Source organism: Carcharodon carcharias, chromosome 21 (genome assembly GCF_017639515.1).
Source record: "Carcharodon carcharias isolate sCarCar2 chromosome 21, sCarCar2.pri, whole genome shotgun sequence".
Lineage (NCBI taxonomy): Eukaryota > Metazoa > Chordata > Chondrichthyes > Lamniformes > Lamnidae > Carcharodon > Carcharodon carcharias.
The window spans coordinates 10,396,419-10,419,328 of record NC_054487.1 but is presented as its reverse complement, the minus strand read 5'-3'; the positions used below and the strand labels follow the sequence as shown (position 1 = coordinate 10,419,328).

Here is a 22,910-nt window from a genome sequence, read left to right as displayed (position 1 = left end):
TACTTTACAATAAATCACAATAATAGAATTTTAAAATGTTATTTTCATGACACCAGTGAGACATGTATGCTGTTTAGTAAACCTTGTATGAAAAAGGCACAAACAAAACTTGACATGGAGCATATAGGGCAATTATTTTTGGAAAGTCAGTGGATCTACAGTTTACTCAGTCAAGACATTATTGTATTCCTTTAACAAACCCAATTGTAACTCTTTCAAGTACAAACACATTTCCATCTGTTCCTATTCAGATGAAGTTACATTGTTTCATAGTTTGCCATTGTGAGATTTGAACTCTTGATCTTGGGGTTACAAGCCCAGTAACTCTTTCGAGTACAAACCCGTTTCAATCTGTTTCAGATGAAATAACATTGTTTCATAGTTTGCCATTGTGAGATTTGAACTCTTGATCTTGGGGTTACAAGCCCAGTAACTCTTTCGAGTACAAACCCGTTTCAATCTGTTTCAGATGAAATAACATTGTTTCATAGTTTGCTATTGTGAGATTTGAACTCTTGATCTTAGGGTTACAAACCCAGTACCATAACCACTTGGCTATTTAGGCCAAGCACAAACCTGATTGTATTCATCAGAGTGTTAGAAAAGTGTTAATGGCTTCAGGTGATAAGAATCAGAGAGAATAAATAAAACTATTTTAAAGCTACATAGACATTTTTATCTCACCCAGATAGAGGTGTTTCTGAAGCCACCCAAAGAGACAGCATATGCAGAAGGGAAACTATGGTAACTAAACACATGCATCACTGGCTTGAATGATGCATCCAGGATGGGGTATTTTTCAGTAGGATGTGATCTACTCCAAATGGTTTGTGTTCAACTCAAAGCAGATCCTGTAATGTTTTATTGGTATCATAAAGGAAAACTTTCAGGCATTTTCATCATGCTTGTTGGTGATTTCTTATGGATGGTTCTGTGGAATTCAAGAAATGTGTTTTTGCTGTAAAAAGAGACATTTTGAAGCTTTTTGTCTTGCGCTCATCAGAACACTTCACAAGAATACCAGTACAAGGGGAAACAACAATTTATACTGCATGTGAAGAGAGTGCTGATTGGTTAGCAAGTGGGTTGATAGAGGTGTTGCCATGGCGAATGCACCAGTGATAGTGACTGTCAGTCTCTCTTCACACACAGTTTAAACGCTTTCCCCATGTGTTGGTATTCTTGTGAAGTGTCCTGATCAGTGCAATATGGAAAGCTTTGGCATGTCTCTTTTCTCAGCAATACTCAAGTTCTATGCTACCAATCGACTAAATTTGTTATTGATACAATTAGAGTAGAATTTAAAATTTGTTGTCAGACTTTGACAATGTTAGAAATGCAGGTCCTTTTACCAAGACAAGTTTCAGAGTGAATTAAGAGCAGGTGATGCTCATCGATACCTGTACTTAAGAGCTGGGTTTTTGGCAAGTATAGGGGTTTTGCTTCTGGATAAGGAAAGAATCCAGAAGGGAAGAGTGGAAACTGGTATTTGTACTGAACTATAGGTTAACAATAAAACAGTTGTGCTTCACAGAATGTCTTCTGCTTGATTCAGTAAATGAATTTCCACCTATTAGATTCATGGGGTTTTATATATATTGATTTAGATATTAAACCGAGAAGGTCTGGAATAGTTTTAAATCAACGATCCTACTTCTATAGTGTTAGTCCCATGCCGGTTAATTGTACTAGGTCCTCTCAGAAAGATGGTGTCATATCTAAAGAAAGGACAAAGCAATTCCAAAGCTTAACTGGTCATTTGAGTTGGTTGTACACTCAGACTAGACCAGATGCCAGCTCTCACAAATCTCATAACTAGGAAAGTAGAGGGGGCTTTAAACTAAACAAGAGGGGTGAGGGATCAAGCTTGGGTAGAAGTTGCAATTCAAGGTGTGGAGTCAAGTGTCATGAAGCTATTAATGTATATAATATTATTGGAAAATATTATTCTTTTAAAATAGAGGTTTAATCTGTGGATGTGTCTTAATTGGATTAAAGCCAGCTAGTCTGGGTGCTTTGATGTGTACTAGTTTTGACATGTAAGAGAGAGAGCATGCATTTGCATTTTTTTGAATAGAGCATTCAAGAAGTGGGGTGAAAACTGACACCTATCTAGCAGATACCAAACAATATGTTTATATTACTAAGAAAATTGATACTATGAAAGTGGTTTTATTGTTAGAAGAGGCTGGTGATACAATGAGAATTTACATTCAGTGGGCGGTGGTAGGTATAACTTCAGTTTTATATGTGCAGGGCAGAAGCAATGTGAGAGCAATAGTAGCTGTAAGCCTCCAACTGACTCCACAGGAACCAAAGTGAAAAGAACCTCATTTTGAATTTGCTTTGCCTGGTGTTTGGTTAAGTCTATGAGTTGCTGTTGCCTTAATGGAGATTAGTTTGGGAATTTGTTAAAAGTTATGAGAGTAATTTGAAGCCATGTGTATATATATTTTAACCTGTGTAAATTAATAAACTGTTTCATCTAGTTTAACATAAAACCTCAAGAACTAATGGTCTGATTCCTGAATTTAGAGTCACATCTCAAACATAACACTTTAAACAACTGCCATAACATATAATTTTAAGTTTCCCTCTGGGATTTTTGAATAACTCCGCTTTACCAACTGCTTCAGTCATAACACAGACAGGAGAACAAAAGAGTAATATGAGAAATGAGGGTCAGAGAATAGCAGGAAGGGACAGAGAAAAAAAACTAAGAATACATCAACAGTCAAGACCAGATGTCACAATGGTAACAAAAAGACAAAACTAAAGGCTCTCTATCTGAATGCATGTAGCATTCATAACAAAGTAAGTGAATTGATGGCCCACGTTGAAGTAAATAAATATGATCTGACAGCAATTATGGAGATGTGGCTGCAGGACGACAAAGATTGGGTCCTTAATATTGAGGGGTACTTGACATTCAAGAAGAATAGGAAGCTAGGTAAAGGTGGAGGGGTAGTACTGTTAATCAAAGAGGGCACTGGTGCAATAGTTAGAGATGACCTTGGTTCAGGAGATCAGGATGTAGAATTGGTTTGGGTGGAGATGAGGAATAGTGGGGGTGGGGGGGGGGGAGTTATTAATGGGAGTGGTCTACAGGCACCCTAACAGTAGAAGAAAATATTGTATGCTTGTGATAAAGGGATAGCAATAATTATGGTGATTTTAATCTACACATGAACTGGAAAAATCAGATTGGCAGTAGTAGCCTGGATGAGGAGTTTTTAGAATGTTTTTGAGATGGTTCCAGAACATGCTGCTCTAAGAAGCTAACAAGTGAGCAGGTTATATTAGACTTGGTAATGTGTAACGTAACAGGATTAGTTAATGACCACAGAGTAAAGGGACCACTAGGGAGCAGTGATCACAATATGATTGAATTTTACATTCAATTTGAAAGGGCGAAGAGTGGGTCTAAGACTAGTATCTTAAACTTAAACAAAAACAAAAATAGCCAGAAAAACTCAGCAGGTCTGACTGCATCTGCGGAGAGGAACACAGTCAATGTTTCGAGTCCGTATGACTCTTCATCAGAAATAATTCTGATGTGTAAGCTCTGATCAAGAGTCATACGGACTCAAAACATGGACTGTGTTCCTCTCCGCAGATACTGTTAGACCTGCTGAATTTTTCCAGCTATTTTTGTTTTTGTTTCGGATTTCCAGCATCCGCAGTGTTTTGCTTTTATCTTAAACTTAAATATGAGAATGAAAGCTGAGCTAGCTGGAGTGAACTGGGAAACTAGGCTAGAGGATAGATCAATAGAGAAGCAGTGGCTGACATTTAAGGGGATATTTCAGAGTAAGTACATTCCTACTATTAAAAAAATTCTAAGCGGAGGACCCACCATCCGTGGTTAACCAAAGAAGTTAAAGAAAGCATCAAACTTAAGAAAAAATATACAACTCCGCAAAGATGAGTGGCAGGACAGATGATTGGACAGAATACAAAGAACGGCAGAGAATGGCCATAAAGTTACTCAGGAGAAAGAAATTAAAGTATGAGAGGAAGCTAGCTAGAAATGTAAAAACAGATAGCAAGAGTTTCTACAGGTACTTAAAAAGGAAAAGAGTAAGTAAAGTGAGTGCTGGTCCTCTAGACAGTGGCATTGGGGAGTTAATAGTAGATAATAAGGAAATGGCAGAAGAAATGAACAAATATTGCTTCTGTGTTCACTATAGAGGATACAAAAAACATTTCTGGAATAGCTGCAAATCAGGAGGTGAACAGGAGGAAGGAACTTGGTGAAATTGAAATCACAAGGGAAATGGTTCTAAGCAAATTGGTGGAGCTGTGGCTGGCAAGTCTCCGGCCCCCGATGGACTACATCTTAGGGTCTTAAAAGAGGTGGCTGATAAGGTGGTTGATGTGCTGGTGTTAATTTTCCATAATTCTCTTGCTTCTGGAAAGATTTCATAAGGTTGGAAAGTAGCAAATATAACCCCTTTATTCAAGAAGGGAGGGAGACAGAAAACAGGAAACTATAGTCCAGTTAGCTTGACGTCTGTTATGGGGAAGTTATTAGAATTGATATTTAAGGAGGTTATAACTGGGCACTTAGAGCTCAATGCAATTGGGAAGAGTCAGCATGATTTTGTGAAAGGAAAATTACGTCTAACCAATTTATTGGAGTTTTTTGAGGGAGTAACCTGCAGTGAGTAAAAGGGAGCCTGTAGACGTTCTGTACTTGGAGTTTCAGAAGGCATTTGATAAGGTGCCACATCAAAGATTATTATGGAAAATAAAAGCACATGGTGTAGGGGGTAACGTATTAGCGTGGATAAAAGATTGGCTGGCTGGCAGAAAGCAGAGATTATGCGTAAATGGGTATTTTTCGGATTGGCAGGATGTGACGAGTGGTGTCCCACAGGGCCCTTACTGGGGCCTCAGCATTTCACGATTTACCTCAATGACTTAGATGAGGGGAATGAAGACCTGGTAACTAAATTTGCAGATGACACAAAGATTGGAAGAAAGTATGATGTGAAGAGGACATGAGGTTGCAGATGGATATAGATAGGTTGTGAGTGGGCAAAGGTCTGGCAAATGGAGTTTAATGTGGGAAAATGTGAAGTTGTTCACTTTGGCAGGAGGAACAAAAAGGCAGAGTACTACTTAAATGCAGAACTGCTGCATAATTCTGAGGTCCAGAGGGATCTAGCTTGTTCTACTACATGAGTCATAAAAAGTTAGTCTGCAGGTACAGCAAGTAATTAAGAAGGTTATTGGAATGCCATCATTTTTTACGGCAGAGGGACTGAACATAAAAGTAAGGATGTTATGCTTCAGTTATACAGGGCATTGGTGAGACCACACCTTGACTACTGTGTGCAGTTTTGGTCTCCTTGCTTAAGGAAGGATGTAAATGTATTGGAGGCAGTTTGAAGGATGTTTACTAGATTGATACTGGAATGAGTTGTCTTATGAGGAAAGTTTGGACAGACTGGGCTTGTTTCCACTGGAGATTAGAAGGGTGGGGGGTGATTTGATTGAAGTATACATGATCTTGAGCGGCCTTGACAAGGTAGACGTTGAAAAGATGTCTCCTCTTGTGGGTGAGTCCAGAACTAGAGGGCACTGTTTTAAAATTAGGGCTTGTCCTTTTAGGACAGAGATGAGGAGAAATTTTTCCTCTCAGGGGGTTGTGCGACTTTGGAACTCATTGCCTCAGAAGGTGGTGGAGGTGGGGCTATTGAATATTTTTAAGGCAGAGGTAGATAGATTTTTGTTAGGCAAGGGAATCAAAGGTTATCAGAGTTAGATGGGAATGTTGAAATCGAAACACAAGAAGATCAGCCATGATCTTATTGAATGGCGGAACAGGCTTGAGGGGCTGAATGGTCTACTCCTGTTCCTATTCCTTATGTTCTTATGTGCTTTGATGTATCGGAGTTATGTGCTACAATGAAACACCTTGGCCAATATTTATCTTTCAATCAACATCACAAAAACAGATTATTTGGTCATTATCACATTGCTGGGAGTTTATGGGAACTTGTATGCAAATTGGCTGCCACATTTCCTACGTTACAACAGTGACTACATTTCAAAAAGTACTTAATTTACTGTAAGGTGCTTTGAGATATCTGGTGGTCATGAAAAGTGCAATTAAATTGAAGTCTTCATTCCCTTCTTCCTTCAATGATCCAAAGAACCTGAAGCTAGTCATTTTTAGCAATGCTCTACATGCTAATCTTCCTGATGGATATTCTAGTGCAGCTTGTTTCATAATATTTCTTATAGATTAAAATTGAAAATGGTTTCATTTAGCTTGCAAAGCTAAGAAAATGAAAAAGGGCTTGATAGCATTACCACTGCTGAAAGTCTGGCTCTCCTGGAGGCGATGGATATGGGATTCTATTTGCCAAATATTTTAAGTGAGGTTCTGCACCAGGGGCATACTGAAGACAGTATATCCATTGAATATTGTGTACATAATAATTCCTTGTGGGATAATATGCATTCTACAAAAGGTGTGAATGGGAAAAGGTTACGAATTAACCTTGCTGACTTGAAACAAATGCTGGAGAGAAAGGAAATCTCTAAGGATAAATGGGTGGATGCAAGTCATCAACCCTGACAGTTTTATGAAAAGAAATTCATGTATGAAGAAATTGTACGGATCCTAGAGGAAGAGCATCTCATGATGTAATGCGTTGTACAGAATATGGAGGATTTGGATTTAATTTGGTTTGAAATTTTGGTTGTACTTATTAACTCTAATATTTATTTAAAGAGATAGAAGAGAATCTGTTGATTGTATATTAATTGTGTTTAATTGCATTCAGGTAATGGGCATTAACCAAGGATTCACTTGAGCCCCCTATAAAAATAAATACAGCCTGAAACTGTGGTTGTTAGGTTAGGAAGTGTATGCTTGTGATACATAATTCTGTAAATAAACATAAGTGTGTGAAGATTGGCTCCAACTCTGACCTTCGCCAATGGGCTTTCTGGATCAGAATACAAACCTCCAGTGGTGTAAGAGTAAGTTCTCCGCCCAAGTACTGTGGGAAAAAATGTAGGCAAGAAGGCAGCTATGATGTGTAAATACTTATTGGCATGTTTCCTTGTTGTGCCTTCAGCATCCTCAACTGACACCATGTTCTCAAATTGCTTTCATTGCTGAGTTCTAGGAAACCCAGCAAACCCATCGACCCCAGTTAAATTGCAAAAGCCATGTCAATATCACTGTAACTGATTAACATATTGAAACTGAAACCCACCTCTCTGCGTGCATGTATTTGAGTTAAATGTGGAAGTCAGTGGCTTGAAGCAGCTTTCTAGCGCGCTCGCATTTCTCTAAGACTTAAACACCCCACCCAATTACCATACCCAAACCCATGCACTTACTCACATTCCCCGCACTCCGAAAGCTAGGAGGTGATGCTCAACGTTTATAAAACACTGGTTTGGCACCGATTAGAGAATTGTGTCCAATTCTGCACACAACCCTGGAATGTGAAGACTTTAGTTAGGGTACGAAGTAAATTTACTAGAATAGTCCAGAGATGAGGGGTCACACTTCTGTAGATAGACTGGTGAAGCTGACATTGTTCTCCTTAGAGCAGTGCAAGCTAAGAGGAGATTTGATAGAGGTTTAAAATCAAGATGGAGTAAATAAAGAGAAACTTGCTGATGGCTGAAGAGTCGATGACCAGAGGGCACAGATTTAAGCTGTTTGACAAGAGCACTGGAGGGGGCATGAAGACCAGCTTTTTTTTTACCCACTAAGTGGTTAAAGTTTGGAATGCACTGCCTGCTAGGGTTCTGGAAACAAGTACAATGGTAGCCTTCAAAAGAGAATTGAATAAAATACTTGAAGGAGAAAACATTACAGGGACGTGGGAAAGAGTGGGTGAGTGGGTCAAACTGGATTTCTTCTTGAAAGAGCGGGTGCATGCTCAATGGCCTCAATGGTTTCCTTCTGTGGTGTATAATTGTATGATTCAATTCTCCTCACACAATCAAGTGACATATTGATAGATACAGGGTTTAAGGAAATTGAATGGTTGGAGCAGCATCTGTTTTAGTGGATGTTTATCTTCCATTGAAAGGAAGTCCATTCGGTGATCACCCTGCACGCACCAATCATAAATCTATCTAATTTCCTTCACCTCTTCATAAAGAGCACAAATCCTCAGAATGAAGTCTGTAAAATGCTGTGTTGAGGTTATTAGTTTTCAGCAAGCTGCCAAACAGAGATTGTGTGCTGGTGTGAAAAATCAAGCCCGGTGCCAATTTTAAAATGTTTCCTCGAGATCATTCTGGCTTGTGTGTTTAAGTGCCCTGCGGAGCTGAATTGTGGCCACGTTACCTTTGTAACCGGGAAATCGTAACAATGTATTTTTTTTTGCTTCATAAATCTTTAGTGACTGATGCCAGAATACTTGCTCCTGGTAAAGACTGTGTTTGCAAAAGATTTGAGAGGCACTCATTGGTTGATTTGATGTCAGTGGAATGTGTTCATATTTTCTGCTTTTCTACCTCTTTGCAAACCGTTGAAAACAAGGGGTTCTCGTTGCATGACTGATTTGAGCTGAACATCAATCTCACACTTCAAGCACTCCTACTCATGTATTTATTGCTGTATTCTCTTTGAAAAACGAAACCTCCTGAATCATGATGACTGTTATTTGGAATCCTTGAAATCGGTTTAGCCGAGGAGTACTTTTATTTCAATTTGCACCCATCCGTGATGAGAGGTGTGAGGGGAAGAGGTTGAGAAACATTGTTAAGCATTTTATTTCAACAGATTTCCTTTCTTTTCACAAAACTGTAAATGTTGTTCCCTCCCTCCAAGGCCTCTCACTTCACTTCTAGGTAGTGTCCCCTGTATCCCAAGATTACAAGAAACTGAAAGAATAAAAAAAAGCTGCAGCCTATTTTAATTTATACATTCAGAAGGACTCAATAAATTACATCATCCAGTTGTTGCACCGAATATTTGTCAAAGGAGTCCAGGATTTACATCTCCACTTCTACATCATCACTATTCTGTCTAGTGGTTCCTTCCATGAATTGATCAATCTTCATATGAAGAACTTCCTGGCACCAGTTCTTTATTTGGCTTTTGTAACATTCAGCCTTTGGCCTATATGGTGGGGCAGATATTTGTCTTCACCTGTAATCTGGGAGAGTGGGTTGCATGCACTTTGCATATTTTGGTGGAATAAAAATCTGGCGGGTTCTAGAACAGAGTGGATCACCCAGATCACTGCCCAGGCAGTGAAGGTGAAATTTGCATCAGTATCTCCATTGAAGACAGTGATGTCAGACAGTCTGCAAACCCAGGACCATCTGATCAAGTCAATCTCACAGCCAGCCAGGCAGTTAGTGTAAAATGTAGTCTCTCTGGATTTCAGTTTGTTTATGGCACAGTTGGCAGCACTCACGCTTGTTTAGCTTTCTTGCCTCGATGTTCATTTAACCTCCAGAAGCTGCACTTTGCTTCTTATGGAGCTGTTGGAGGCAAAATTGTAGGCTTTGTTTGGAAAATTACTGTACGATTGAGCGACATTTTCAATAATTGGCCTCTTATTTAAAAATTGTATTTTTCTTCAGGTTTGTGGAATTCTTGGCCTTAATTGTGCAAGGTCCTTCAACGTTTAAGCAATAAGTATAATGTATTGCTTGCCTGATTGGCAGACATCTCCATGCACTCTCAAAGATTTAGCAAACTTTCAGGGAACTGTTGTGTTTGTGGTGGAAGAGTTGCATTTTACCTCATTGGTATTGTGTTTTTATAATGATATTAAGGCACCAATCACTCATAAAAGATTGTGTAAACATGTTGCGGGTTCATTAATTAAGACTAGGCACAAGTTAGAAAGCTTGAATACATCAACAGCTCTATGCGTGTGCTGTGCTCAAAAGCAAAAGTAAAACCAAGATTGGACCGTATGACACATTTCCCTTCTCAGGATGTCATGTTGTTTTCACTTAAAGGCACATTACAAAATGTGCTTTGTTGGGAGGCTGGAAGCATTTGCACCTTTCAGAATAGTAAAGCATAAAATCAGACCAGAAAAATTGTAGACATTTGACATTGTGGATTGAAGGAAAGCTGATTCCACATATAAAGAGGAAGTATTACAGGAGCTTGCGATCTGTGACTATAGAGGGAAGGAGGTTGAGAACAACAGTTGATATTATGAAAGTGGCTCCACAAGTGACATCAGAATTGCGCAGTGCCAAAATTAGCATTTCTGAACATTTATCAAGTTTGACTCTAATTATGGAATTTATTGATAATGATCAGGCCTCACTGGAAGAACAAACAATTAGCTTTATTAACCAGTATTGAAGACACACAAAAAGTGTTTGTATATTTGTACTTTTGATGCAGCTTTCTTTATAAATAAGCCAGTTGTTTAGAGTGATTTATGCACTGTATAAAATGGGTGTTACTCCAGATCTTTGAGGCAGTAAGACTGAAGGAAGCACTGCTAGTCAAATTGGACAATGGAAGAAGGGTTTGAGAACACAAATTGGAAATACAAGGGTCTCAAGCAAGGCTAGAGATTTGAGAACAACATTTGTGTATGAAATTTGTTCCTCAAAGTTATGGGTAGAAGAGGGTTGGATTGTTCCTCTTAATGTCTTATTGGTTTCAGTCTGTAGATTAGATTGTTTTGGCCTGTACTATATGAAGTGGGGAATCATTAAGAAGAAATATCTCCAATAGTAGCAAAGAATTTGCTGACAACCTTGCTTCAGTGGCGCTGTTTGAAAATTGGCAGCAATCCCAGAGCAACAGTTATGTGTTAGTCTTGGCAAGGAACTAGACTCTGGCAGCTATTGCAGGTCACTGTTATTGTAATTATATCAGTCTTGTGTGTTGTTTGTGTTGCAAGAAAAAGTGAGTGCCTTCTTTACAAAATTTTCACCTCCATCTTCAATGCAAGCCACTAAAGCTCGCCTGCCTTCTTCCCACAGCTCCCACCGTGGCTCCATCCGATGTCGGGGGAGGCGGCGGAAGCCACCAGGAACTGACAGTAACCTGGACGGTAGGTTCTGGTAAATAAAGCAGACTGGCGCAGAGAGCCACCCTTTTTCTTTCCAATAGTTTTCTGCACATTGGGTGTTCTGCAGTCTTGCTGCCAAGTACAAGACTGAAGAAATGAGCAAGCATTGTCTTATATAGAGCGATAGAAAATTTACAGTGCAGAAGGAGGCCATTTAGCCCATCATGTCTATGCCATCCAAAAAAAGAACAATACAGCCTAATTCAACTTTCCAGCTCTTGGGCCACAACCGCATAGATTACAGGTCTTCAAGTATAGACTCCCAACCCCTCTCCATTCCTAAGTATTAACCTCTTTGCTAAGGAAAATATCCTATCTGCTAGTGACCCATCCTTGTTGTGAAAGGTGAATGAAAATATGCATTTTTTTTTTGGCTACAGAATTTTACACGCATGTATCACTTCTCAATTTGTTGTATAATCTTATTTCTCAATACAATTTGCATTTCAAATAACACTCCAGTTACTGTGAGACCAGAATAAACTTCAAACACTTTGACCTTGAATGATGCTCTGTGAAGATTAGTGCACAACTGATCATAATTGTCCTAGTCCATGACTTCAACAGAATGTTAACATAAAATTAGGCCATAAGACATAGGAGCAGAAATTAGGCCATTTGGCCCATCGAGTCTGCTCTGCCATTCAATCATGGCTGATAAGTTTCTCAACCCCATTCTCCCGCCTTCTCCCCGTAACCTTTGATCCCCTTACCAATCAAGAACCATCTATCTCGGTCTTAAATACACTCAATGACCTGGTCTCCACAGCCTTCTGTGGCAATGAATTCCATAGATTCACCACTCTCTGGCTAAAGAAGTTTCTCCTCACCTCTGTTGTAAAAGGTCTTCCCTTTACTCTGAGGCTGTACCCTCAGGTCCTAGTCTCTGCTACTAATGGAAACATCTTCCCCACGTCCACTCTAACCAGGCCTTTCAGTATTCTGTAAGTTTCAATCAGATCCCCCGCTCATCCTTCTAAACTCCATCGAGTATAGACCCAGAGTCCTCAAACTTTCCTCATAGGCCATCCATATTAAAGCTTACTATTTATTTTCTGATAACTTACCTCTCAAGAGCATGTTGAATCCTATAATTTATCCAGCCTGCCAATTTAAGCCATGAATACAATTCATCGATAAAACATATTTGAAAGGGGTGACCACCTCCGTGAAAGTAGCAAAGTAAGGAATCAGTAGAGATGTATGACACAAATGTTAGTTGTAGCTCAGTGGCAGCACTTTACCCTCTGAGTCAGGAGGCCGTGGGTTCAAGCCACACTGCAGAGACTAGGCTGACACTTTAATGCAGTACTTAATGCATGCATTGATGAAGACAACACAATGGAAGTGAATTCGACACCACCTGAAACCAGACTTACTTGGAAAGCAATTGTAAGCTAGCACTTGGAGGTTGCCAGTCTCCGCTGGAGCTCTGCAGTCTCAGAACTCGAGTGTCTTTTGTTCAGTTGTGTTACTGGCAATAAGGCGAACGATATATTAACTAAAAGAAAGTGCTTCCATTTATAAAACCCTTTTCTGAACCTCAGGACATTCCAAAGCAATTTACAGCCAATTTGAAGTGTAGTCACAGTTGCAATGTAGGAAACCTGACAGGCAATTTGTGTGGAGCAAGCTCCCACAAAGTGCAATGTGATAACGACCAAATCATCTGTTTTAGAGATGTTGGTTGAGGGATAAATATTAACCAGGACACCTGAGAGAACTCTCCTACTCTTTCCAAATAGTGCTGGAGCACCTAATAAATTTACATCCAAGCCCTCCTTTTTAAGTCCCATCTAAAAAATGGTTCCACCGATGGTGCAGCACTCCCTTCGAACTAAACTGAAGTGTTGGCCTTGCGTTATTCTCAAGTGGCTCAAATGAGACTTGAATGCACAACTTGCCGACTCAGGCAAGAGTGCTGCGAGTGAGTCACAGCTGAGATTCTGCCATTGTTAAAATTTTCCACAAAGACCATCCATCTCACCACAGCGTTCCCTGTGAACAGCTTAGAAAGCAAATAACTTTCTTTGCTCACCTGCAGGTAGACAAGTTAATTTCTGACCAGTCAGACCTCATTGAGGTTTGACTGTTGCAGCAGTGAAGCCTTTGAGAAGTTGAGCCTCACCTTTGATGCAAGCTTTCAAGCCCCAGATTAAATAATAGGTGCTGTCTAGAACATTACTAAGATGGTAGTTATAGCCGAGGCTGTGATTGCTCTCTAAGAGCTGTGGACATGATGCCTGCCGCATTAGCCATCTTCTGAGGTAAGACATCACAGCCCAGTGGTAATAATGGTGGCATAGTGGTAATGTCACAGGACTGGTATTCCAGAAACCCAGGTAATGCTCTGGGGACCTGGGTTCGAATCCCACCATGGCAGATGGTGAAATTTGAATTCAAGAATTTGGAATCAAGAGTCCGATGATGACCATGAAACCATTGTCAATAGTTGTAAAAACCCATCTGGTTCACTAATGCCCTTTAGGGAAGGAAATCTGCTGTCCTTACCTGGTCTGAACTACATATGATTCCAGACCCAGAGCAATGTGGTTGACTCTCAACTGCCCTCTGAACAAGGGCAATTAGGGATAGGCAATAAAAATGCTGGCCTTGACAGTGATGCCCACATCCCATGAACAAATTTTAAAAAGATTACAGACTGTAATGTGATCAGACCTGATCTCCTTTGGCTCAGAGACATTTTGACAGCTTGATTTTATTCACTTTTGTTTCCGATCAGATTCAGCAGCTACTTACAAATTATTGGTACCAGGTGTTTGGTGTGTTTGCATGTGCTATGACTGAAATAAAACTAATCAACAAAAAAAAAGAAGAATAATGAAATAACGTTAATAAATATAATAGATGAACACTTCTCCCTTATAATCAGTTTAGAATGTGTACTGTCACAATGCTTTAACTTAGGACAAGTTTCCTCAGCAGCAGTGCACTTCATAAGAACTATAGGAATAGAAGTAGGCCATTCAGCCCTTACAGCCTGTTCTGCCCCAGTCATTTAGACCATGGCTGATCTGTATCATAACTATATTTACCCACATTGGCTCCATTTCTCTTATGAAATAAAATTCTATCATCATCACTTCTGACGTTTTCAATTCGCCCAATCCAAATCTTTTTGATGGAATGAAGTTCAAATTCCCACAGCTATTTGTGTGCAGAAGTGCTTTTTGCATCACCCTGAATAGTCCATCTCTAATCTCAAGGTCACGACTTGACCATGAGAAGATATAGTTCCTCTCTATCTACTCCATGAAATCCTTTGATCATCTTAAACACCACAATTTGATCACCCCCTTGACCTTTTATCCTCAAAGCTAATGCTCTTTCCCTTTCTCTTTCTCTCACTCTGCTGTCGTAGCCCCTGCCAAGAGAGTACCATTATGGAAGCAGCTTTGGCTACATCGTTGCCTTCAAGCCAAGTACGGACAAGGAATGGAGGAAAGTGACGGTGCCCAACCCTGAAGGCAGCAGATACGTTCACAAAGATGACTCTCTATCTCCACGCACCCCATTTGAAGTCAAAGTTAAAGCATTTAACAGCAAAGGAAATGGGCCGTTTAGCCTGTCTGCTTTCATTTATTCAGCAGAGGATGGTAAGTGTCATGAGCGTGCCATTGGGTGTTAACAAACCAAGCTGTTAGGCAATGTTTGCCAATGTCACTGGTTCATAGTGACTGAATAAGTCACTTTCCCTTGTTATTTCAAGATTTTTACTAATGTTTTGGGATCGAATTCCTTCATGTTTTTCCATTAATATTTCAGGACTTGCTGATCTATAATTGGGGAACTGGTTTGTGGTCATAGAGTTGATGCCATCATTTCCACTTTCATTGTAGGAAAGTCTAGAATTATTTCTGGTGTTTTGATAGCAGTCTCTATGCTTTGCTCTATCTTTCCATGAAAACCACAGAATAGCGACGTTTGGTAATCAGCCACAGTGTACTTTAACCATTCGAGAACAGTTTGTGGTGCAAGAGAAACAAGCAAAAACAAATGCTGTTGCCCTTTGCGAAACATGAATGGGCTTTATGCTTATATATGCTGAAGAGAATGGTTGAGTGAAAGGTCCTTTTACTGCTGAAGCCTGATTTTGACTCTGACTGCAGCCTATGTTGCTGGAATGAAAGCCTCTTTTATCTCTCTCTCTCTTTTGCTTGCTCTCCCACTCTCTCTCTCTCTCTCTCTCTCTAGATGAAGCTAGCTCAGGCAATCTGATCCAAACCGGTGAGGCCTCGAGCACAAATCCTACAGTGCAGCATTAATGCTCAACTAAAATGGCAGTTTCAATGAGAGATGATGCTAAGGATAGTTGATGTGGGGTTTGGGAAATTCCTTCTGACGCGCCAGTGGTGCTGTTCTACATGTGTGCTTAAAGCGCGTTGTAGTGAAGGAACAGAGACAGCTTTCCTATTATTTTGTCCATGCTAGCTTTGGCCCAGCTCTGCTCAGTGCTGACAGCAGATGCTTAATACACGGATTAAATTCCCCAGTAGGGTGGTCGTTCATCCGGTTGTGTACCAGACCGTCTGGATTTCAGCACATCTGGCCTCGTTCCAGTACCGGACGCCCTTAGGTCCGGTATTTTGAAGTTCAAAATTCTGTTTCAATCAGTCACATTTGACTCTCATTATCCTGAATAATACCCACATCAAGGACCATTCCACGTCACAACACTGGTTCACACCTCAATACCAAAACATCAAACAAAAACATCTCTAGAAATATTTTAAAATAATCATTTGAAATGTGTAAGTCATAATGTAAACAGAATGGGCATCAGGAGTGAGGAGAAGATGTTCTGTTCATTATATTGGTGGCCCATCCTTCATGAAAGCAGATTTGACTGTGGGCAGGAGTCTGGAGCTGAAACTCTGGGAAAATGCTCAGTTGGCCACTTGGCTAGTTATTCACTGGTGGCTGGGGACCCCTTGAAGATGAAGCAGTGAGAAAGGGAGGGGAAAAACCGCAGTGTGAGGGTAGGGGGAGCAGGTTCGGAGGGAAGGGGAATCGGCCAACCTCTGCTGGGCAAAATTCGGCAAAGGTCAATAAGAAGCTGGTTGGTATTATCACCACATCATTATCATCCACCCACACCCGCAAACCTGCATCATTTATTTGTCATTTTTCATCACTTAATGAGCAGGATAACATGCATGCTGTAATAAACATCTTTAATGCATGTATATTTCTGAAAACTTGTGTTCTTGATATTTCAACAAACTATGCATTTCGAAGTGTTGCATAATGCAACCGGACTAAACTATTAATAGTTTTAACTGTCTGGCAAAACTGTTTGTTCTTCCTTTCTTTGACATATAACAGTTTTATTAACATATACATATTGATGATGTCCATCTCCTGATCTCAAGCAGGGTCCTATAACAGCCCTCAGTGTCCAAGTAGCCCAGCAAAATTCAACAACTGCACAACTATAGCAGAAATCTCTGTGTGTGCATGCATGGAGTTTAGCAGACATGGGGTGCAGGGTCCGTGTCTGGCATTTCTGGCCTCCCAGTGGCCACCCTATTCCCCAGTATGAGCAAATAAATGGTACAGTAATATGATATAGGGCTGGTGTGGGGAAAAACATCACCTTGATTGCTTTGAGCTGGTGTTCACAGGATTAAATTCTTTTTTGCCTCAGTTATTTCTCCAGGTTAACTCTCGGACATGGAACCAAGGAAGGGATTGTGATCTCTCCTGCTCCTGGCACAGGTTGGCAAATCAGGCAGGCACTGTCCAAAATCATGGACTGTGAATGCAGTTTCCCAGGCTCCTGAGAACATCAGATGCCAGAATCGTCCCAGCAATGCCAAATAAACATTTTGAACCTCTCACAACAAGTGAGGCCTGTTAATGATTTGCTACAACAGGGTTTCCTGCAATTGGGCATTTGCAGTGTGTTAGCAAAAAAGTTATTCTCCTGTTTGGAGTTCTGTGATATAAAGACATATGGAGAATGGAGTCAGTATCGTAAGCATCAAACAGTGGACATTCTTCCCCCACTGTTCTTGGTTTAAAAAACAAATGTCAAACCAGAAGGAAGCACAAACTGAGAGGGATAGAGAATCACAAACTAGGGGAGGAAAGGAAACTGAAATCTGCCTCCTGGTGCAGGCAGAATGCAGTCACAGAGCAATTGCCAGAGGCTTTGAAGGCAACCGTATGCATCAGGTTCCTTCCAGGCTGGAGCAAGCAATATTTCCCAATTTGCCGTCTACTGTAGTTTAAGGGAGGTCACTGAGGTCTGTATGCAAAGCGAGCTGACAACCTATCAATTTCACGTTCCAGAGGAAGCAGTGACTTGATCATGCCATGTTGTGAGGATTGTTCTCTTCCTCATGTTGCAGGGTGCCAGCAACTGCACACAGATTTCTTTGTGAATGCATCATGTCAACTCAGTGATGTGCTGCAACCGTGAGGAATTCTGCTCCCTCAACATCCAGTTGGTGTATGACCATGCTCAGAGCATCCTACAGGTCAATGCCTAGTATTCTGGCATCAGTCAAGATGCCTTCATTCTGTAGCAGCCTGCTGTGCCACCTGCTTTTATGCCACTGTGAGTAACAACGGGTAGCTGTTGGGTGACAAGGACTATCTGCTGACCATCCAGTTGATGAGTCCGATTCACAACTCTCACATACATGAGCACCAAAGTCATGTTGGCACACACAATGTGATCGAGTAGACCATTGGGTGCCTCGCGACACTTGTGCTTCTTGGAGCACACTGGAGGAACCTGGCAGAGCGGGTCATGGTTCTGATTGACTTGGCCACTTTCCATATTTTCCCACCCTGCCCACGATGATGTCCACGGCAGGCAGGGCTGGAAAATCCTGGCCCTGATCTTGCTCAAAAGGAGAATGTCTAGATGAAGCCAATAAACAAAGTTTAAAAGAGCAGGAAAAGTACATGCTTTTATTGACTGCAAATTGATGCATGTGTTTTACAGCATTGTTTTTTTTTTAGCAATGTGGACCGAGTATACTGGTACCAAAACTAGCTGATGCCTCTGAGGAAAGTGAAGGCTTGCACCAAATGTCTGCTGAACTCAAACCCCATGGAATGAGTAACTTTAGAAAGAGATGCTCCAGACAGTGGAGAGTAATGGAGCTGGAAGAAGCACTCTGTCTTGTTGAGGGAAACCCCAGTTTGAAGGGATTCGGATGCTGGAGGGGAAGGGGAAGGGGCTTTGTTTTTAAAAAGTGCCCACGTTCTGAAAATAAACTGTAACTTCAAAGGGGCTACAATTTTTTTGCAGGAAACTGTAGTCCTAAAGCATGTACACCCCTTCAAAATTTATGGGGACTCTGTGGCATGGATTTTTGACTCAGCCTCGGAAAACACCATTTCTTTGTCTCTGAGAGATGTGGACAGGGTGAGATCAGGTTTTGCAAGCCGTGATGCCATCTGGGAGAGGTTTGGGTGGGGAGGGGCTGGTTAGAAGGCTTGCCTTGGTTCTCAGGAGCAACAATCCAGCTCCCAACATCATTTCTATGCCCCCTAAGCCTCACCTCTTACCCTAACCACCCCCATGCCCCTCAAACCCTCATACCTCCCATGCCTCTTCTATGCTGCCTCATACTCCCCATGGCCTTTCAAATCTCTCCATGTGCACAACCCCCCCACCCCCACCCCCAGCCACAGATCATCAATAGCCATTCACCCAGTATCCTCTGCGGCTAGACCTCAGGAGCCATGTCTTTGAAATGGACAATTAAAACAAAACTTCTAACAATCTAGTAGACCTCTCATTCAAATAGCTTTACATTGAAAAACATCTCATTCCAAAAAGCAATTCATAAAAAATTACATCCCCTCAAGTGGTCAGTGTATTGTAAAAACAAATAAACATTTATTCACTTACCACATCAAAGGCAGATAACTCTTTAGTAACCTATTAAAACTGTCAGTCAAACTGTGAACACAGGCCCCTGCTGAGATAAGTGGTTTCTGTGGCCATTAAAACTCATCCATGCATTCATAATAGCCCCAGCAAACAAAACGAACCCTTGGGAATGTAAACAATGAAGTTTATTGAAACTGAAGGAACAGATTACTTTTATTTTCTAAGCTACACCAGATGCCCTGTCAATCAAAGCAGTCCAGGAGCACGTGGAATTTTTTAACTGAAAAAGTGCTCTAATATATCACAACACTTCAACAATGCTGGTCAATGTAATGGTCAACTTACCTTTTCAGAACAGAGTCTTAAGATGAATCATTGCAATTAAAACACATCTACATTGAAATACAGCATCTATTAGTGACATTTGGAGAGACGGTGGTGTAGTGGTAAAGTTGCTGGACTAGTAACCCAGAGGCCCAGGTGAACGTTCTGGGGACATGGGTTCAAATCCTACTGTAGCAGCTGGTGGAATTTGAATTCAGTTAATAAGTCTGGAATGTAAAGCTCGTCTCAGTGATGTTGACCTTGAAACTATCACTGATTATCATAAAACAAACCCATCTGGTTCACTGATGTCCTTTAGGAAAGGAAACCCTAGTCTGGCCTATGTGTGACTCTAGACCCACAGCAATGTGGTTAACTCTTAATGCCCTCTGAAATGGCATAACAAGCCACTTGGCTCAAGGGGCAATTAGGGATGGGCAACAAATGGTGGTCTTGCTGGTGACAACCACACCCCATGAAAGAATAAGGAAAGAAGAGTTGTCAAAACATTTAACGCTTAGCTGATAGAATGTACCCAACCCCTAAGCAGGCTTACCCCAGTGGCCACAATCTCTCCAATGAGGCAGGTTTTTTAGGGCTTCAAAATCCACACCAATACAGAGAAATAGCTGGGGGAGGGAAATTCAAATTTCCTACAGGGCTCAGAATGTGACCTCAACCTCAGAAAAGGTGGATGCAGCGTTGTGACCCAAAACTTCCTCAAGCTGAGAAAAAGCTGACATAAATGTGAGGGCCAGGAAGGCAGTGCAAATTTGAAACTGGTGTACAAAATTCTAAGTTTTAGTCATTCCTGACCCCATTCCTGCCTCCATCACCAGACGAAAATCTGGCCCCATATGTAAGGTAATGGTTGTAGGATAAATATTCAGCAGTGATATAGGAACAAAGTAGAGGAGTTTTCCGTGTAAAGGAAATGCCAGGATTGTGATTTGACAACAGGCAAAACGTATAGATCCAACTAAACATCACTAAAAATCTTAAGCAAAGCTCTGGATCCCACCTCTTGAGTAGACAGGTGATAATGAAATTTGGACTCAGACCAAGCAGATCATGTTTCCTTCTAACATTGTACCAGATCCCATTGAAGCAGCTCAGAGTTAGTTTATAGCTCTCATGTAATGAAAGATGGACTAAGAAGCAGAAATATATCAGTGGATTGAAAAGCTTGAGGGAATCACTTGCTTTCCAAATTACTAAATGAAAAGACTCATCAAATCCTTACCAACTTCAGATCAGATCTAAATGCGGTCATTTTCACTGAACTTCCAAGGAGCCTGTCTAGACGTGATGCTCTAGATATGGTGCTTGTGGGCCAGACCTGATGGTCCAGTTGGTATTTTCCTGTCCATGATTTTCATATATTTGTAAATCTGTTTTGGACATCAGCCCTAGCCCATTTTCTTCTGGGATAGATGGTCACATGAATTGGGGAAATCTGTCATGTGCTGAGTTGGGTGTTCAGGAATGAGGGCCACCTTCTCCCATAAGAACTGCTTATAAAAACGCAGCTGAACTTTACTGCTCACGTGTGAAACCTATGGGATTGAATTGTGACCTCATCCCTATGGATAGTGCAGGGATATTAAACACCATGTTTGAAGAAAGGTTACCTGAAGTTCAGTTCAAGCTGTGAATGGCACCATCTCAATCATGACTTCTTGTCACCAGTTTGGCTCAGAACAGACTAATCAATTTGCCCTATCCATATTCTCGGAGCCTTGCTCTAGGTCACAACTTCATTGTGAAGAGCTGCCTAATGTGGCATTTCTGAACAATGCAAGGATGGAGAGGGGCCCTCTCATCACAGCCACAGGGGGATGCTTCAGGGAGTGCCACTCCCCTGTAATCTTAGATCATCATTAGTGATGTCCATTTGATGATGAATCCACCCTTTACAAAGTGTTGAACCTGAAAAACATATTCACTGCCTCCATATTTTTTTCTTTGCCTACTCTTTTTTGCTCTTGACATATTAATTGTTTATGCGTAGATGTGTTTTATATACAGGTGCAGTATTTTTATAAATGAAATTTGATTTTTAATGTATGGATCTAGTTTTTTATATGAAGGTATTGGATTTCTTGTTAAAGCATGGTGTTGGGGAACAGTACAAGTCGTGCTGCCAACACTCATGTCCTGTGATTTCTGGAAGAATTTAGTTTAAATTCTTTAAAGTCATGTGGGAAATTTAAAACTCATTATAGCAAATGGATCCAGAACCCTGAATTATTTAATTATAATACTTACATATTCCAAACATATGTCTAATACTTCTGCACAATTCTACAAAATGGAGTATATTATTTCTTAACTAAATCCTGCCTTACAGTCAGCTGGCCAATTAGCACCACAATATATCATTTGTGTTATAATATTGCAAAGTATTCTCTTTTTGTAATGATAAGCAAATCTTAGTACTCTTAAGACTTAGTCGCAATAAGAAAAGAAGACACAGTCTGACAAAACTCAAATCAGGTGGTAAGAAGCTAAACGGAATTAACACTGTCTTCTTCAGTTCTCTGCCCGAGGGCAGGCCTGACCGACAGTGCCACAACTTCCACCTCAGGCAGGGCAAGGAGGCAGGTCCAGAATCCACCCCAGCCAGAACGGTTGTTGGCACCAATCTGATCTATACCGGCCGTCCAGCCAAGAAGCAACCAGCCGCCGCACCCAGCCCTTCCCCCTATCCCACCTCCAGCGATACCAAGTTGCTATGGCAGCATACACTTCCACATGCATGTTGTAACCTGGAGCTATGGACGGTGATGGTAGGGGCTCCAATTTCTTTCCATCACATGGCTGACCAGGAATCTCTCCCACTCTTATCACCTGTCTTTGGTGTATCTTGGAAGGATTTACAAGTTGATACTCAACCTGTTTGGCCACATTGTGAACGACCTTTGTTGGCCATCACGTCCTGAGGTGGGACTTGAAGCCAAAGTTTCTGGCACACAGACAGGGACACCACCCACTGTACCACAAGACCTTGCACTACATATATGATCAAAATATTGGCGTCCATTCCAGCATGTACATACCATCTGCCATTTTTACAGTGGTGGGGAATGTGACTTGCATATATTGGGAGGACAGAGCACTTTGTTAACATACTTAAATTAGGCTCCCAAAGAGCAATTAAGGGCCTTATTGCGAAATCTAGCAGCAAATCTGGCTTCAGGTGGTCCATTTGTTTTACTACACTTTTTGCAGGCAGTCATAAGCAGGAGTGCACACTCAATTACCAAAAGCAAGCATGCAGCCTCTTCTCTCCTGATCAAAGCCTCTCACTAGTCCCCTGTCATGATCTCAGCTGAACCCCCTCCAAGCCCTGATCTGCAGTTTGCAGCCTACTCCCCTGAGACCGTCACTGAGAGTTCCTAGCTCCTTCCACTTGCTGCTGGTTATCCCTCCCAGCAGCCAACTAGCCTGTCAATTTGGCCATCTTCTGGGCGGGAAAGGGAAAATAAGTTGTGATGAGGCCCTGCCATTAAATTCAGCAGGATCTTCATGTTTCCGGCCTAGCCAGATTCCTCCCATTACCACACTGTCCCGCACCTTCCCCACTTCTCATGAATATTGGAGGCATTGTGTTTAGGAGTGTGCCTGAGACCAGAAGTCTCTCTCGGGCCTCAGATGCTGATTGTACAACATTCAAG

General features: G+C 41.1%; 1 protein-coding gene across 4 annotated transcripts in view; it reads left to right on the top strand.

The window, feature by feature from the left end:
* The window catches only part of cntn1b (contactin 1b), an 836,554-nt gene that overhangs the window by 629,329 nt on the left and 184,315 nt on the right, over positions 1-22,910 (top strand). For all 4 annotated transcript variants that reach the window (XM_041216323.1, XM_041216321.1, XM_041216322.1 and 1 more), the window contains 2 exons: positions 10,948-11,018; positions 14,419-14,653. In XM_041216323.1, coding sequence (XP_041072257.1) covers positions 10,948-11,018; positions 14,419-14,653 — 306 coding nt within the window. The remainder of the gene's footprint in view (positions 1-10,947; positions 11,019-14,418; positions 14,654-22,910) is intronic.